General features: G+C 43.2%; 1 protein-coding gene across 2 annotated transcripts in view; it reads left to right on the top strand.

The window, feature by feature from the left end:
- AQR (aquarius intron-binding spliceosomal factor) overlaps positions 1 to 18,106 on the top strand; it is an 83,801-nt gene that overhangs the window by 26,959 nt on the left and 38,736 nt on the right. For both annotated transcript variants that reach the window (XM_060261209.1, XM_060261210.1), the window contains exons 15-22: positions 1,645 to 1,765; positions 3,074 to 3,215; positions 3,849 to 4,027; positions 6,215 to 6,382; positions 8,730 to 8,899; positions 12,996 to 13,237; positions 14,053 to 14,196; positions 14,854 to 14,923. In XM_060261209.1, coding sequence (XP_060117192.1) covers positions 1,645 to 1,765; positions 3,074 to 3,215; positions 3,849 to 4,027; positions 6,215 to 6,382; positions 8,730 to 8,899; positions 12,996 to 13,237; positions 14,053 to 14,196; positions 14,854 to 14,923 — 1,236 coding nt within the window. The remainder of the gene's footprint in view (positions 1 to 1,644; positions 1,766 to 3,073; positions 3,216 to 3,848; positions 4,028 to 6,214; positions 6,383 to 8,729; positions 8,900 to 12,995; positions 13,238 to 14,052; positions 14,197 to 14,853; positions 14,924 to 18,106) is intronic.

Here is an 18,106-nt window from a genome sequence, read left to right as displayed (position 1 = left end):
TCACATTCCTCCATTACAAGAACTGACCATTTATTCCTACTTTCTGCTTCCTTTAAAAAAACCCCTAATTTTCAATCCGTAAGAGGACTTGTCTCCTCTCCTGACTCTGAAGATTGCTCAGGAGTCTTGGTGTCTTTCAATAAAGCAAGTATATCTCCATTACAAAGGGACTTGCTTATAGAATTGCGATTTCCTCCATGGAGTGAACGGCATCCCCTGCACTGGAGTGTCATGTTTTCCAAAGTCTGCAGACAGGACTCTGGCTAATGTATATGCTGTTTTGTAAAAATTTCCTTCAGTTAGAAAGCCTGTTTTGAATATTTTCTGTGGAAGGATGTTCTAATTATTACATCTAAAGATTAATTAAGCTTAAGTATCAGTCCTGCATCTCAAACACATTTGCTTGGGAAAGAGAAATGTAACTGACAAGTGTGATTGTCAGTCAGATTTATAATGATATATACACTATAATGCACATTTTGTGTCCAAATTATTAATCTTTTTTTAAAAAATCCAGTTTTAACCTTTTTGGATTCTGTTTTAGTTGGCCCCACATCTGACACTATAGACTTCTAATTTACAAGGATTTCTTTTGAGTCAACTTTCTCTCTTACGGATAAGAGATGCCTGATCTGGCACGGGCAGTTTGTCAGCATGCCATGTTTGAACTTCACGTGTTGTGTTACTAGTAGGTCATGCTAACTATTGTGTGATAATGTGACCATGAAGTGCTGGTTGAATTGGCAGCTGAATCTCTTTGCAATGTTGCTAATACATCACTGGACTTCTGCCATGTTCTCCAAGTTCCATCTCAACCCCTGTTCAAATGACTTCAGTGGACTGTTAAAACAGAGCTTGCTTTGTTTGTCCCCCTTCCCCAAAGGTAGTTTATGCTGTCTAAACTGTATCCGGGGACCTTGTTACCTGCAGCATGCTACTGAGATATGCTGCATATCTGAAGGTGGGGAAGATGTTCATATGCATTTACTCTCAAGATACATTTTATGTTAAGTATCCTAAATATGTTAAATGTTGTAAATGTCCCTGAAAAAAAACAGATCTTCCTGCTTTTTGAAAAACAGACAAATGCTTCTAACAATTGCATTCAGATGACTGACAACATTTACTGATATATCTGACTACTTGGGCACTCACCAAATTTATGACATAGTAGGGTGGCTTGGTGCGGACTGTCCATGTAATTGTAGTTAAGTATTCAGGAGTGTGCCCCACAGGCACATAGTCTCCCCTCGCCCCCCGCAGCTCCCTTCTTTCACAAGTATCTGATTGTGGTTAGAACTACATGTGCTCTGGCAGTTTTGCTTACCATAGTCAGCAACAAACCATAGTTTGTACCTGTGATTAGAAGCATGGCTAGGTTTGCAAACTTCAGCTGGTGCTGTGATGAATGAAAAGGGTAGTGCATACATATCAATAGCCATAAGTTGACTCTGAAGATGAAATGCACATCAGTATGAAAGCCATGGCAGATAGAAAGCTTTTAATTTTGCACTCGTGTTGGTAACTTAATTTGAGTCTTCCGTAGCAGCTGGCAAAAAAGTGCCTTCTGTGTTCTTGATTATCTTTCTCTAAATATTGGTTACCTACTTTTGTGCACATTATAAAATGTTTTTTCTTTTCTAGGTGTCTCGGCATGAACGCCGAATTTCTCAGATACAGCAGCTCAATCAGATGCCTCTGTATCCTACAGAAAAAATCATTTGGGATGAAAACATTGTCCCAACTGAGTACTATTCTGGAGAAGGTAAGTTTGATGAAACATACTAAGATTTCTAAATTCTTACAGTCACCAGTTAGGAGTCACAAACGAACCTGATTTATTGTCAGGCCCAAGTCCTCCTTCTCACCTCTCATTGCCTGGACTTCATGAATGAAAAATCTTCAGGTACTTCCATTTACACATGAAATGAATGTCTGAGCAAACTACAGTTAGTTTCCTCCCAAGTAAATGGGATAATTTACAGGATTGCAGTGTAGCTAAGAACTCAGTTACTTGGGTATAGGAATCTGGGCCTACATAGTCAGACCTCTGGGTCGAAGCCCACTCCAGGGTCTAGACCACTTCACAAAGTCCCTTAGCCTCAGAGAGAGAAAGGGGTTAAACTTCACCCTTGGTCCTCCTTCTCTCTCCTCAGGTCTCTCCCCAGTCTGCTAGAGAGAACTCGAGCATATCCTCCTTGGCCTTATACAGAACTTCCTTTTAAGAGAGTCATTGGTGCCCTGCCCTCCGGGAAACACCAAGGATCTCTCATGAAGGCGAGTAGTCCCACACAATTTTATGTGGGGCTGAGGCCCAGTTCCTGGTTAGGGAATTCCCTGATAGTTTTTCAGGTCTAGCAGCCAGCCAGAGGCAACCCAGTTAGCCATGTCTTGTTAAAGGGGCTTTACTGGTATTTTCAACATTTTCATCACTGCTGCTGGCCTGGATCAGCTTGTCTTTCCTCAGGGTGTGGCGAGGGTGAAGCTGCATTGCTTGACTACTTGGGTGGAAGGTACTTGCCTCCCCGGCCAACAACATTGTTAAGTGCTGGAGTGGACTCACTAAGGGTGGGCACCCCAACCCTGTGCAGAGGGAAAGAAACTACAGGTAGTTTTACAAGCACCCACATTTAAACATCATGACAAAATGGAGTTAGTTGAAGGCCTTATGGCACTGCAGAAGGAGAAAGAGAGTTTACAAATCTGACAATAAAACAGATTTGTGCCAACCACAGATAAAAGGTGGTTTGTTGTTTGACATACAAATACAACCTTGACATCGTATTGCACTTCGTATAAACATGAATTGTTTTGTCTGAAATATGAAACCGTGTTGGTTCTGTGATATGTTGAATCTGTGTGACAAATGGCTGTATTGAACTAGGCAGCAGTGGCCACTGAATGTCATTTTGGAATTGTTTTACAGGGTGACTAATGAAAATGCACAACAGAAAATCATCGTGCTCTGTATGTGTGTGTAAGCGCACACACATGTGGACATTTAATGTTTATAGGAAAAATATATTTATAAGATGGACCTGAGAGAAATGAATGCCTATTTTTTCCCCTTTAGGCTGCCTTGCCCTCCCCAAATTGAATTTACAGTTTCTGACTCTTCATGACTACCTCCTGAGAAATTTCAACCTCTTTCGCTTAGAATCCACCTATGAGATCAGGCAGGATATTGAAGACAGCGTCAGTAGGATGAAACCATGGTAACTGAAGTTGTAGGCTTAAAAAAATTCCCTTTCCATCCCATGGGATTGTGCTTTTCCCCCTCCCTTCCCTGCTTTATGTATCAAAAGCTAACACAGTTAAATAGTTGTTGGTTGGAATTAAGCTGTCCTTAACCCTTTGCGCTTCACAAAGTAGTTTCCACCAACTCAGACTGGCTGGAAAAACTGGGAAGGAATGTCAGTGCCATGGGTTAGTTATTCCTGCCTTTAGGCATGAGATGGGACCATATAATATGTCATCCATTCCAGTCCTGAACATATGAACATATGAAGCTGCCTTATACTGAATCAGAACCTTGGTCCATCAAAGTCAGTATTGTCTTCTCAGACTGGCAGCGGCTCTCCAGGGTCTCAAGCTGAGGTTTTTCACACCTATTTGCCTGGACCCTTTATTGGAGATGCTAGGGATTGAACCTGGGACCTTCTGCTTCCCAAGCAGATGCTCTACCACTGAGCCACCGTCCGTCCTGTGATTCTATACTATTTTCTACTTGACTTGTCTACTCTTTTTAAATGATTTCATTGACGCATTTGTAACAAGGGGTTTGGTTCTGGACAATGAAAAAATCCCAGTGCTAAAGTGATAGTCTTTTGTCTGCTCTTGACCTTCAGGCAGTCTGAGTATGGCAGTGTTGTCTTTGGTGGATGGGCTCGGATGGCACAGCCCATTGTCGCTTTCACAGTGGTAGAGGTGGCAAAGCCCAACATTGGGGAAAACTGGCCTATGAGAGTCCGAGCAGATGTTACAGTTAACTTGAATGTTAGAGACAACATCAAAGAGGAATGGGAAGGTATGTAAGAGAGAGATGTGATGTTACGACTTCTCTACATTCCCTACGTTGCTAGCAGTTGCAGCTCAAGCGGATCATAGTTCCAGTCAGGTATTTAGTCTCTCGAACCAGCAAGTCTCTCTTCTTCAAGCTCTTAGCTCAATTATAGTTTTTGGGCCCAGGAACTTCAGGTGAGAATGACATTCAATCAGAACACATTTTTATGAGAAGTCTATAGAAACTTACCTTATGACTCCCAGCTCTTCCCTCCCATCACATGGACCACAGGTTCTTGTAAGAAGCTAATCATCCCACTTCCATCTCTGGCCTTGAAGGTGATAAGAGCTGTGTAGGCATCTGCAGGATGGACCAGGCCCATTACTGTTCATATTAACCCTTAATAATAATAATAATAATAATAAATTTATTCTTATATCCCGCCCTCCCCTGCCAAAGCGGGCTCAGGGCGGCTCACATTACGTGGTTTGCACCATGATTACACTAAAATCCAATCATTACAATAAAAGACAATTAAAATAGTTAAATACATTCAATTAAATTAAATAAACAATTAAAAAAATTATTAACAGCTACAAATTAAAGTGCCGCAGTTCAGTATATGTATAAGATGGCTAGGTGTCATTTCCGGGTTCCATCTTAAACGCGAGTTGACAGAGGGTGGTTTTGCAAGCCCTGCGAAACTGATTTAGGTCTTGCAGGGCTCGCACCTCCTCTGGTAGTTGATTCCACCATTGGGGAGCCATTGTGGAGAAGGCCTGCTCCCTTGTTATCTTCAGTCTGGCCTCCCTTGGTCCAGGGATTCATAGTAGGTTTTGGGAACTGGATCTCAGTGCTCTCTGGGGAACATATGGAGAGAGGCGGTCCCTAAGGTAGGCAGGTCCTCGGTCATATAGGGTTTTAAAGGTAATAACCAGCACCTTGTAACGAACTCGGTACACAATTGGCAGCCAGTGCAGCTCCCGCAGCCTAGGCTGTATGTGTTCCCACTGTGGTAGTCCCACTAAGAAGAAGATGATATTGGATTTATATCCCGCCCTCCACTCCAAAGAGTCTCAGAGCGGCTCACAATCTCCTTTATCTCCCTCCCCCACAACAGACACCCTGTGAAGTGGGTGGGGCTGGAGAGGGCTATCGCAGCAGCTGCCCTTTCAAGGACAACCTCTGCCAGAGCTATGGCTGACCCAAGGCCATTCCAGCAGGTGCAAGTGGAGGAGTGGGGAATCAAACCCGGTTCTCCCAGATAAGAGTCCACACACTTAACCACTACACCAAACTGGCTCTCCGCTGCATTCTGCACTAACTGTAGTTTCCGCGTTCGGTACAAGGGCAGCCCCATGTAGAGGGCATTGCAGTAGTCCAGCCTCGAGGTGACCGTTGCATGGATCACAGTTGCCAAGTCGCCGCATTCCAGGAAGGGGGCCAACTGCCTCGCCCTCCTAAGGTGGAAGAAGGCGGATTTGGCAGTGGCAGCTATCTGGGCCTCCATTGTCAAGGAAGGCTCCAGTAGCACTCCCAAGCTCCTGACCCTGCGCACTGGTATCAGTGACGCACCGTCAAAAGTCGGTAGGGAGACCTCCCCTTCTGGCCCGCTGCGACCCACGCAAAGGACCTCTGTCTTCGCTGGATTCAGCTTTAGCCCACTCAGCCTGAGCCAACCCGCCACGGCTTGCAACGCCCGGTCCAAATTTATAGGGACATCGTCAGTCCAGCCGTCCATCAATAGATAGAGCTGGGTGTCATCAGCATACTGGTGGCAACCCAGCCCATACCTCCGGGCAATCTGGGCAAGGGGGCGCATGTAGATGTTAAACAACATTGGGGAGAGAACTGCCCCCTGAGGCACCCCACAGTTAAGTAGGTGTCTCTGGGACAGCTCTCCTCCAATTACCACCTTTTGTTCCCGACCTTCAAGGAAGGAGGAGAGCCACTGTAAGGCTAGCCCCCGAATTCCTGCGTCGGTACAACCCTTGAGGTGAGGCCAGGGGTGCTTTGCCTCATACAGTCTTTAAGGGAATGAAATGTACATATATTTAAAATACTAGTAGAATTTTTACTTTGTAAATGTCTTATGCCATCAGTTTCTGTACTTTGCTTTCACTGACTTCAGTTACTTATATTTGGAAGTTACATAAAAATACTGTGTATCAGTGAATCAGCTAAGTGAATGGACATTTCTTTTTCATTCAGGTCTTCGCAAACATGATGTTTGCTTTTTAATTACTGTCCGACCCACCCAGCCTTATGGCACAAAGTTTGATAGAAGACAACCGTTTGTTGAGCAGACCGGCCTGGTCTACGTGAGAGGGTGTGAAATCCAGGGCATGTTGGATGATAAAGGCCGTGTCATTGAAGAGGGTATGGCCACACTCATATCTTTAGTTGAAGCATGGAAGTATATGCTGCATAGTGTTGTGTTTGTGCTGTTGATGCTTGACTTTCACATGTGTCATGGTGGCTAGATAATGGAGATGTCGGGCAGATATATACCTTTTCCTAGCAGTTGGGATAGGTGAGCACAGAAGCCCCTTGGTACACTGGTCAAAGACAGTGGATGGAGGGGCTTGCTCCAGAGTAGCAAAATGAAGATTCCCAGGCTGTGACTCACACCTGCTCATTTTGTAATCTGAACCACTGTGAGAAGCAAACAGAGGAGCATGAGCAGAAAGGATGATGAGGCTCTTTATGAGAAGCCAGGTGTTCCCTCACACACAATTCTAGCCAGATCCCCTGTATTTTTCTCCAAAACCAGTGGGTCTTGTTTTCAAGTGGAGGCTTTCCTCTAGCAGGAATTGACAAGGCAGCATTGTGGTGGTGGTGGTGGTGGTAGTTTAAGAGTCCAGGTCAGGGGTAGGGTGGGGATAAGGGCACAACCCGATCCTTCTTTAAACTAGGCTATGCCAATACAGGGTTGCCAATTTCTGAAAAGTCAGGGAAATGGAAATTGGTCAGGGAAATTGGTCTGAAGTCAGGGAAATTGTGATTAAAATGTATTCAAGCAGTGGATTTTTGACCTGCTGCTGCAATAGCATGACCTGTTCTTGTGGCAACCGGAATAGAGAAGTAGCAGAATACAAGTAAAACTTAATGATGCCCTTTCCCAGCTCCACCTTTTTTTCAGCTCCACCCCCAGCAACCAACCTAATGCGTTTGTTGAGGTCTGTCCCTGCATGATTTCCAAGGTCTGCCTGTAGCATTTGCAAAGCAAGGCTATTTTAAACGTTTAGCAATATACAAACTTTAAACATCTGTTTTCCATCCCTACCTGCTAGTACTGCATTTAACTTACATATAAAGCTAAGCATGTTTTTGGGTCATGCTTGTGTACGGAATGGATGTTTTGTCTCCTGCTAAACCCAGCACAGAGTTGCAAATTAGTTTTGCCACTGTTGGATTTCACAGAAAACTAGAACTTTCTGCTCTGTATCATGCAAAGTAAATTTTGCAAATGTGATTGCTTGTTCCTGCTGGAGTTTAAAGAGTACCAGCTCTTTCATCCTCTTTCCTGACTTCTCCCATACATAAAGGTTGCAAATGAGGGTTGTCTGCTTCTCTAGATTGCAGAAACCCCACCTCCTTTCTTGCTGCTGATCAGTTCATTACACTTTTTGGAACCAGAAATTGAAAGTGAAATTTTCCCATCTTTGGAAAGTTCCTACTTGTTAGCATTCAGAGTTTACTTGAATTGAAGTTTGTATCTTGGTGTAATTTTTGGTACAGTTGCAAAACAGATGTTGCTGCAGTTAATATTGAAATAAGCTGATATTAAATCTCTTACTTTGACAGATATTTTTGCAGTTGAGACTGGTGTAGTTGTAGAGTGGAACTGTTCATTAAGCCTTGCATTAATGCAACATGACCTATTCATTTTTAAACTTGTGGTTATATTTGAATGGTGGTCAGGGAAATTGACAAATGTTGGTCAGGGAAATGAAAAATAAAATTTTAGTGGCAACCCTGCAATAGGCAACTATCACACCAGGCAGAAAGCCAAATGAGAACTCTTGCCCTGCAATGCAAGGATTTGTTTGCAGGGAATGTAATACACCAAGAGTCCACTGGCTTGAATTCTAGCACTCTACTCAGAAAAGTTTGGAGCCTTCCTCTGAAGGAAGTCATTGTTCCTCTAGCAGAAGACCTACTTGTGTCAGAGGAAGGCTCCTTTGGCTAGACAAAGGCCTCAGAGATAGCTGCACAGAGTGGTGGGATACAAATCCTTGCCTACAGTACAGTCCATTCTGCCACCTTATTGCCATCTCATATGTAGACCAGTTGTTTGCCTTGGAATTGAAGCTGCAACCCATCACTTCTACCAGTTGAGAACAGATAAGAGTGAGGAGTTTGTGGCAAGCAAGGGGGAGAGAGCAGGCCAGAAGGGGATTGGCTTGTCGGGCTCATCGCCCGTTCTCTCATGCCTAGTGATGCCTTATGAGCAGTAAGCACATAAATACTCATTTTCTTGTGTATGTTTTCAGTGACATATGCCAGCAAGTACAACTGTTCTTTTTAATACCAGTAGCTTAAGAGAAGAACTTTAGGCTGAGTATATGGAATGAACCCCATCAGGCAGTGAGAGAGAAAAGGGGGCAGGAATAAGGTGGAATGATGGATGATAGCATGATGCAGTCTCTCTTTTTCCATTTCATGTTCCATTTTATTTTTATTTAAACCATTTTATGTTTGATGTGTCTTTCATTCTGAACAGGTCCAGAACCAAAACCAAGACTTAAAGGAGACTCTAGAACCTTTAGAGTGTTTTTGGATCCTAATCAGTATCAACAGGATACAACCAGTACCATCCAGAATAAAACAGAAGATGTCTATGAGACGTTTAATATAATAATGCGAAGAAAGCCTAAGGAAAACAACTTCAAAGTAAGCTACGGTGCAGTTTTACTTTTGCAAATGGTTATTAAAAAGGCTTGACATTTCTTGAAATTTATATGCATGTGCATCAGTGATCAAAATTCTGCCCTTGGAGTGTTGAATTATCTTTATAACTAACACCGCTGAGGTATGAAAACTGCAGTCCTGAAGTAAATCTATTCAGTATTGTGATGACAGAAAGAAATCAATATTAAGAATTTCCTGTGCATATGGTGAATTTGTTAGACGTGTACAAGGGCACTTTTACAAGTCAGCATTAATTCTGGGCCATGGATGGTCAGGGGCACCATAACCCAAGCATGCATGCTCTCTCTGGTTCGGGGCAATAAACTAAATGATATCCATGGTTTAATAAAGTATTTGCAACCAAAGATCAGATTCTCATGATGATGTTGTACTGGTCAGAACAATGAGGCTTGTGTTTGCCCTTTCTCAGCAAAACCCTTATAAATTGCAGCAGATATTAAAAAGAAGGTTCAGTGCGGTACTGAAAATTTAGTGTTTTTCCTTCAAAGTTTTAAAAGGTTATTTGCTAGCAAAATACTGTTGGACAGATTATTCAGAAATGCTTTGACTCTGTAATTTCACATTTTTCTGCATGTGTAAATTTGAAACAATTGATCAGGTTCAGCCAGCTTTTTAAGGTGGCTGTTTGCTGGAGGACAGGTTCTCCCTGTCTGTTCTGTGTCTCCTTGCTCAGATAACAGGAAAAAAAGGGAAGCCAATCTCTCTCATGACAAATATTAGTAGCATGTCAAGCAGATAGCAGACAGCTTGGTTCCTCTGCTGAGCCTGCAGGGAGGAAGATGTGGAAATCTTATGTTGCATCTTAAATTAAGCAAACATGACAGCAGTGGAGGCTTAAACAAAATGTGATAGCAAACATATGACCGTCTGCACTTTGCAATGGTAGGTCAGTCCTGTTGTCTTACAGTGTTTGTGGCCACCATATCTAAATATTAGTATTCTGGAGTTTGTTTCATTTTATACTAGTCATCTGTTGAGCAAATATATTTTTGAAGGGTGGAATGTTGCCAGATTTTGAGAAAAGCGCCTCAAATAACATAATCGCAACTCTTTATTCACACACAGGTGAGATCTGAGATTATGCATATCAGCTCTTTTTCCTCCTTGACTATAAATTGATGTCCTTCAGATACAGCGTTTTAGGAAACAGTTGTGCTGGCCTGCAAATTTTGAGTACTAGCTAGTTATAGTACTGTGGTGCTTGTGTACTTTCTTTCTTCCCCAGCTCCTTTGTGTCAGCCAGAATACTTGCTCCATAGTTCAGTGTGATTTCCAGGGTTTGTATCATTACCCCTACATTGTTTCTCAAGTATTGCAGTGATGTAAATTGCTGTTCTGAAGTAGTGCTTTCTGTGACGGACCGGTCCTGCATCTGTTAGCTATTCCAATTTGCTGCCTCAAGGTATTCGCTGCCACCACTGTCCCTCTCTGGGCTCTGGTTAGGTGGGACAGCCTCCTAATCTCCCTCTGGACTCAGTAAGAACCCTTCTTGGACTTCCTAGGGATCTTTGGGGCTCCTCTGGAGAGTTGGCAACCAGCTGCTGTACCACTTCATCCTAGGGATTCCCCAACCCACTCCTAGTATTCTAGGTGGTTGGAGGAACTATGTGGTATGAAGCGACTCCACTTTCAACAAACAACATTTATTTACAGTATTTAACTGTTTACAGGCATTTTTTTTAAAAGTGAACAGAAAAAACAAATCATAGTAGGGAAAAAATGCTCCTTCTCTCCCTATTCTAATACTTGCCCTAACTGAATGACATGCGGGGCAGGCACCTTACTTGGACTGTTGCAAGCCTGACCATACCTTCTTGAGGCTATCCAAACTCCATGACTGAACTGACTGACTTGCTAACTTTAACTGAAGGTTCCCCACCCAGAATCTCCTATATAAAGTCCAGTTCCCACCCAGGAATGGGTTTACCTCTCTTGTAGCATTCTGGGAGACAAGCCTGAAGGACTTCCTGTCTCTCTAGGAGGCTCCCCCCAGAATTGCTGGTTCCAGACAGGAGGGGAGGGGGGAGGAGGAAGAGACTAGGCCAAAGCCTACCTAGAGTTTAATAGACTCCTCCAGCCAACTCCCAGTGAAAGACCAGCCAAACTGGTGTTTCTCCACACTTGCATTTATTTATTTATTTATTTTATTCTATTTTTAGCCTGCCCTTCCCGTAGAACAGGCTCAGGACAGGTTACATCATAAAAACAGTCAACAGTAAAAATAGTAAAAGACCAATTTAAATTTATAAAATCTAAAATTACAAAGACTAAGATGGCAGATTCCACCTCACAGACATGGTCTATTGTCCAGGTCCAGCAGGTCTTGTAGCACTGGGCTGGAATGAGGTGGGGGAGGCCGGTAACAAGTGATGCCCACTGCCTCAGTTGAAAGCCTGGTGAGAGAGCTCTGTTTTACAGGCCCTGCGGAATTGAAGCAGATCTCTCAGGGCCCAGATCTCCAGGGGGAGCTCATTTCACCAGGCAGGGGCCAGGGCTGAAAAGGCCCTGGCCCTCGTTGAGGCCAGATGTTTGTCTCTGGGGCCGGATATTACCAAAAGTTGTTGGGTTGCTGATCGTAAAGACCTACGGAGCTCATACAGGGAGCCTTCCGTAAGAACCTATGGGGCTCATACATTTGTGGATATTCTGCTCATACATAGCTGGATCCATGAAGGTATACCCCGGTTGTAGTCAGACTGTTTTTCAAACAGCAGTCTGTGGTCATTGGAACAAAATCCAAGTGAAAGTAACCAATGAGTCTATTTAGATTATGATTTTTTTTAAAGCCCGATTTTGTATGTTGGAGGAAAGTCGTATTTGACTTCATCATGATGTATCTGTTCTGTTGAACATAAAAATTTCAAAGAAGCTGTTCTGTTGAACTTAAAAACTTCAAAGATGCTTTGAAGAAAACTTCAAAGAGGTCTTGTGGTTCTGGAAGCAGAAGAAGGTGCAACTCCCTGGTTAAATACTTGGACTGGATCTGGGGAGATTCAGGTTCAAACCCCTGCTTGCCCTGAAAACTCACTGATGATCTTGGACCAGTCATTCTCTCCCAGACTAAAGTACCTAATATATTTATGTTGAAAGTCAAGACTGTATGCTTGTGCAGGAGAAAAAAATCAGAAAAATACATCTGCTTTCAATTTGATTGTCTTCGGGAAGGCTTCATGAGGTCTATAAAAAAAAACCCTGGAAGCTGCATTCAGGCTTAAAAGCTGATACTATTCTACTGATTTGAGGTTATTTTTTCTGATGGGAAGGCGTCCCCCGGAGACCCATGTTCTTGTTTTAAATTTTGATCGACATTGCATTCATTTTTATGAGCTGCAAGTGATCGTGAAAAAGGAATGTAATTTTCTTTGTCTTTTCCCCGTTTGTGCTTTTAATGTTGATCTCTGGCAAGAAACGTCTTGAACTATCTAGATTTTGATTCTGCTTGTATGGAATACATGAAGTTCCCTGATATGGAGTCTCACTACTGATCTACAGTATTGACTGTTTGAGCAGCAGTTCTGGAGGTTCTCAGTCAGAAGTCTTTCAGCTCACCTCTTGCCTGGTTCCTTTTAATGGGAAGTGCCAGGGATCAAACATGGGACTTTCTGCATGCAAAGCAAATGTCTGCTCCTGAGCCATTTTCCCATCCTAAAATCCATGTTGTCTATCTGGGTTGCAGAATATTCACTGTGCTGTATTGCCTGTAAATGACTTGTTGGTACATTTCAAGCCAAGCTCTTTTCCTAACTAATGTTCCTTTCCCAGAAATTGAGAGAATTCTGCAGAAGAAATAAAGAGCACCATCATCAAATTTTATCATCTGAACTAAATTTTGTCTTGCTAATGGGATAGTTTGGTAATTATAGCCTGTTCATAAATAATGCTGTTTTGCTGAACCAGCTGTTTGTGGGGCTGATGTCAACAGAAAATAGAGCAACTGATTTAATCTGACCAAACCAAACACCTGCCAGTGGAAGAATAAAAACAACATGGAGTTCTCTGAGTGCACATAAAGTTGGGGAGCAATTTTACTGTTTGCTGAAATTCTATTCTATTACAGGCTGTTCTGGAGACTATAAGGAATTTGATGAACACAGACTGTGTGGTTCCTGATTGGTTACATGACATCATCCTTGGCTATGGAGACCCAAGCAGTGCTCATTATTCAAAAATGCCAAATCAGATTGCCTCCCTGGATTTCAATGACACCTTCCTTTCTATTGATCACTTAAAAGCCAGCTTTCCTGGGTACAACATTAAAGTAACTGTTGAAGATCCTGCATTACAAATTCCTCCATTCAGGTGACTGAAAAATCTCAAACAGCACTCAGCTAGGAATGTGGCTCATTTGCTGAACAGACTATCTTTTGCGTCTTCTCTCATAACTATTAAGAGTGGTGTTTCAAAGCCATTTTCTTCTTTGCAGTTTAAATAATTTTAATTTAATTTAATTTTTCGATTTATATCCCACCCTAACCTGCAAGAATAGTACTCAGACTATGCTCCTGTATTTTCCTGAGTGTCTCTGTTCCGGAAATGAGTTGTTGATATCTGTGGTAATGTTTGGGTGGCTTTGCCCACTCTGCTCAGTCTTCTTCCAGCCTCAGTGGAGGAAGGCTTTAGAATTTGCTGAGCAGAATAAATAGGTCCACCCTGCTATTACCAGCAGTGTTTGTTGATGCAGACAACTGTTTCCCAATCCCAGATTCTGTTCTTAGAATCAACCCTTTGAAAAGAATTAATAATCCATTCTCGGGGTTAGATTTGAATCCAGTAGCATTCTAGTGATCAGTGGGGTTTTCTGACAGAGGGAGCTTTGACTCTTGAAAGGTCATACCCTGACAATCTTTTTGGTCTCTAGTTCTCAATAGTGCTGCTGGACTTAAATCTAGCTGTTCTACTACAGACCAACATGGTTTTCCCTCTGCAACTATTCTCATGATTGCCAGTCCTCTCTGTTTGTGTCTCCCTTCTGCTGTCTGCCATTAACATTTTGTTACAAAGTTCACAGAGGTATGGGGTACAGGGATGGGCAGTGTCTAAAAACAGTTTGATGTAAAAGCAGTTTCACTTACTCCAAAACATCTGAGCTGAGAAACAATGATTCCCTTCAACAGGATAACTTTTCCAGTCAGAAGTGATGCAAGAAAGAAACGGAAGGAGTGCGAAGATGGTGAAATGGCTGAAGACCACAAAACCTTGATTGTTGAACCTCATGTCATCCCCAACAGAGGACCCTACCCATATAATCAGCCCAAACGGTAATATGTATGTAGGTGTATGTGGGGAGAAATAGTACTTGCATGGTCTGGGACTTCTATTTAGATTCAGATGAAGTCTCATTTAATTTTAAAATATTGATGAAAATAAACTAGACTAAATAATTTTTCTTCAATTTAGATTAAGAGCTAATGGTAAGAAATCAGTTGTGTTCTGTTGACAGCATGTTTCATGATGGTTGCATTGTATACTGTCGGTCAGTAATTTTGTTTCGTGTGTATTCATGCATATTAAAATGACATTTGGCAGGAAATAGCCAATCCTTTCAAACTTGGTGATAAAATGTGACTTCTGACATTGATCAAATTAGCTGTTTTGGTCAGTGGGTTTGCGGTATACTAATTACACATGATGAACCGTAACTTAATCGTCTCAGAAGGGTTGTGTAATGACTTGGAGTCCTGTAGTGTCATTTCAACCCTTGAGGAAGGAATTGATTTCTCTTGGTATTTGCAAATCCTTTTGCCTGCCCAAATCCTGTGAAAGGCAGATTTGGCATTGGCGAGGTCACATAGACTGAAAGGATGGACAATTCTGAGAGGGAAAAGGCCATGATGGTTATCTTGAAGAAATGCATAGAACTTTGGCTCAATGTGTTGTGCTATGGATTAACCAAATTACTGTGGTTCATTCTGCAGCAACACAATCCAGTTCACTCATACACAGATTGAAGCTATACGTGCTGGAATGCAGCCGGGATTGACAATGGTAAAAATGCACATCATGCCTCTCACTTTTAAGTATAATAACTTATCTCCAAAAGTGTATCACATAACCAGTATCCTCTCTCCTTTGTGATGCTCCAAAAATCTGTAAGGGAGACTAGCTATGGTTAGAGTAGTTATTTCTGCAAACCTGGGGAACCCCTAGCTTTATTAAAAAAGAAAAATCTTCAAGTTAAAAGAAGGTTGAGGGAGAGGTTCAATTTTAAAGAAGTTTTGAATTGCCAGAATCTCTGTAGACTACATTATGAGATCTCAGCCACCATTTTGGGTTTGCCAAGACAACTTTAGACAATGCTGAGCCCCCTGCTTTAAAAAGATAAGTGAGAAAGAGGGAAGAATGAAGCATAGCTAGGTAGGGAGGAGTCAAGAAATTAGCAATGGGAGGAATTCTGGGCTGACAAAGGTGGGAATTGAATAAAATGATATCCAAAAGTGGACAGGGACTGGACCTAGTGCAGGGAGGGGGATAAAAATGGGAAAAAAGAATAGTTGGATGGGGGAGAGAACATGCCAAAAGAAAGACTGATGGGGCAAATTGTGTGTGGGGGTGAGATTCCCCCTCCAGTAGTGTATTTCCCGCCCCCCCTTATTTCTTCTGTCTGCCATGTAAGAGTAAACAGTCCAGGGAGCTTGCTGTGCTTTCTGACACTGAAAGTTGAGTCATACCTGCCACAGTCTGTTCCATTCAAGAGAAGTAACTCTGTCCTGCCGCCTTCTCCTTTCTGCATCCCTCTGAGCACAGTGAGAAGCTGCTCCTGAGTGTTGTGGGAACTTTAGTAATGGCATATGATGTAATGCATGGAAGAGCCGTGGGAAGGAAGAATTGGAAATTTTTCTCTCTCCATTGGACCTTAGCAAATAAAGCAGTAGGTTGCACAAGATTATGAGTGAGTATGAGAGATATTCCTGCCCTCCCATTGCAACTCGCCACACCGCATTACACATCATTACTCAGGTTTCCCCAGCCTCTGGAGCACTTATGCAAGGGGGGGGGGAGTCAGTTTGCAGACAACTGCAAAAAGAAGGGTAATGGGGGTCAAAGATCTGTTCTACAAGCTTTGCTTGTACTTGTGGTATTCTCTAAATATTCCAACTCTAAATATTACGTTTTTCATGAAACAGAGACAAAAAGAACAAATAGAAAAACATTTCTCCTTTAGTGGGGGAAGTCATCCAAACTGGCTAAGTCACACTTCCTCTTTCTCCAGGAGGGGCTATGCAAAGTTGTGTAGAGTCTATTGGCTCAGAGCAAGGCTTACCTTCCAATTTTGATAGCTCTGTGGCTCCAGAAGGATGCTCTGCTTTCTGGGAGACCATACTTTATTGGTATGGATGATGGAAAAGCTTTGAAGAAAGGCCCCATTGCCTGCCTTAAAAAAAGAAAAAAGACACCATTAATACAAGCCTCTCCCACCTGAAATTCCAGGCATTGGAGAGTGGCCAATGGCAGATTCCTCTACAGCAGAACAAGCCTCCATCACTACTAACAGACCTGAAGCTTCAGGTTGTTCCACAACTAGCCCCTGACTGCACATGTCTCTTACCTTGTTGGTATAGAAGACAGAAAGGCTTTGAGGAAAGGCCCCATTTCTGGTCTTAAAAGGCTTCGGGTGTTGAAGACTAGCATGGGCTTCTGTCAATGCTGGCGGACTCAAGGCTTTGGGTCTTTCCGCAGGCGGCCTTTAATTGCTCTGGAATATTCTGGCAAAGCCCTACTGGCATCTTAGCAACCATGAGGAGATTGCAGTGGGTGTCTTGTCCCATATAGACTCAGAGGTTTCCAGGCCTATAGGGAGTGAGAGTATGGAGCTGAAGGTGAGATCCCCACCCCTCCCCTGAGATACATAGGGGCAGTGAGATAGACCTCCAACATGAACAAGGAGGCAGTCCAAGCGGGGGGAGCAGATCAGTTTTCTCCCCTATGGTTGAAGGTCAGCTCCAGCAGTTCCCCCACATCTGGATGGAGTCTATGACCAATCAGTGAGTACTCTCCACCATCTGGAAAGGACATGGGATAGAATTTCCCTTCCCCCCCCCATCACTTCTGAGCTTTCTCACTTCCCAAGACAGGACAGAGGCAGCTTTCTTCTGTCATGACCTGTTCAATATTTAATGTACATAGGGAAAGTGGAACTTGTGGCCTTAGAACAGCATTTCCATGGGAATTATTTAATTCTATTTGTCGTTCCAAAAAGATCCAGGAACTGGGGAGCAATTCTAAATAAGAAAGAGTTAAACCTATGGCAATGAAGCACACATTCCAGATGAAATCACTTTGGTGCATTCTACAGAGTATTCAGCAGGATGATTACATGACATCCTTTGAGATACTTACCTGCATATTCCAATTCACCCACCTTCCAGACAGATCTTCTTCGTGGTCTCTGTGCTTCACACTCATGGGATAGAGCGCCTGCACCGATCCTCGAATCGGTACCTAAAAAGCCTGGGATTTTTTCGCGCTCGGCACCAACAGGCATGCGCAGGCGTCCCAGTGCGCATGTTCGCCAGTGCGAGGATCCCGCCAGTTCCTTTCTGACTGCTGCGCTGAGAATCTCCTTTCGTGTCCCCGGTTGGTAAAGTAATCTTACGATTGCTTTTTCTTGTTGTATATAGCCCGTTTGTTATTTTCTTAGTATAGTTAGTTAGTTAGTTGTTAGATAGTTAGTGTTGTTAAAAAAAAATTGTTGGACTTGCCCTTCGGGGCCCAGTTTCCCCCCGTTTTTCCCCTCGGATTTTCCTGGGTGGGTTTTCTCCTTGGCGTCTATGGAAAGACGGTTTTTTTAAGAGCTGCCGCTCCTGTGGGAAGAAGATTGCCCCCCCCCCCCATGGCCATTCCCTCTGTCTTTTTTGTTTGGGCGAGGGACATTGTGTGGATTCTTGCACTGCCTGAGTTTTTCCAAGCAAACTCGCAAGAATCGAGCAGCGAGGCTTTTGGCTGCGTTGGTAGAGTCAGCACTCCCTCCTCAAAAGATGGCATCGGGCCCGTTGGTATTGATGGGAGAGGCTGCGGCCCCCACGGTCACATCAGCCGATACATCACCGATCAGGACCGAGATGTCAGTTGAGCACGGGTGTTCCACAAAGCGACCTTCTGAAGGGTCAGTGGACACCCCAGCTAAGAAGCGTCAGGATGACTTGGGGACCCGATCATCCGCACTGAAGA

The sequence above is a fragment of the Heteronotia binoei genome, chromosome 21, assembly GCF_032191835.1.
Source record: "Heteronotia binoei isolate CCM8104 ecotype False Entrance Well chromosome 21, APGP_CSIRO_Hbin_v1, whole genome shotgun sequence".
Taxonomy (NCBI): Eukaryota; Metazoa; Chordata; class Lepidosauria; order Squamata; family Gekkonidae; genus Heteronotia; species Heteronotia binoei.
This window is presented reverse-complemented; position numbering and strand designations above follow the sequence as displayed.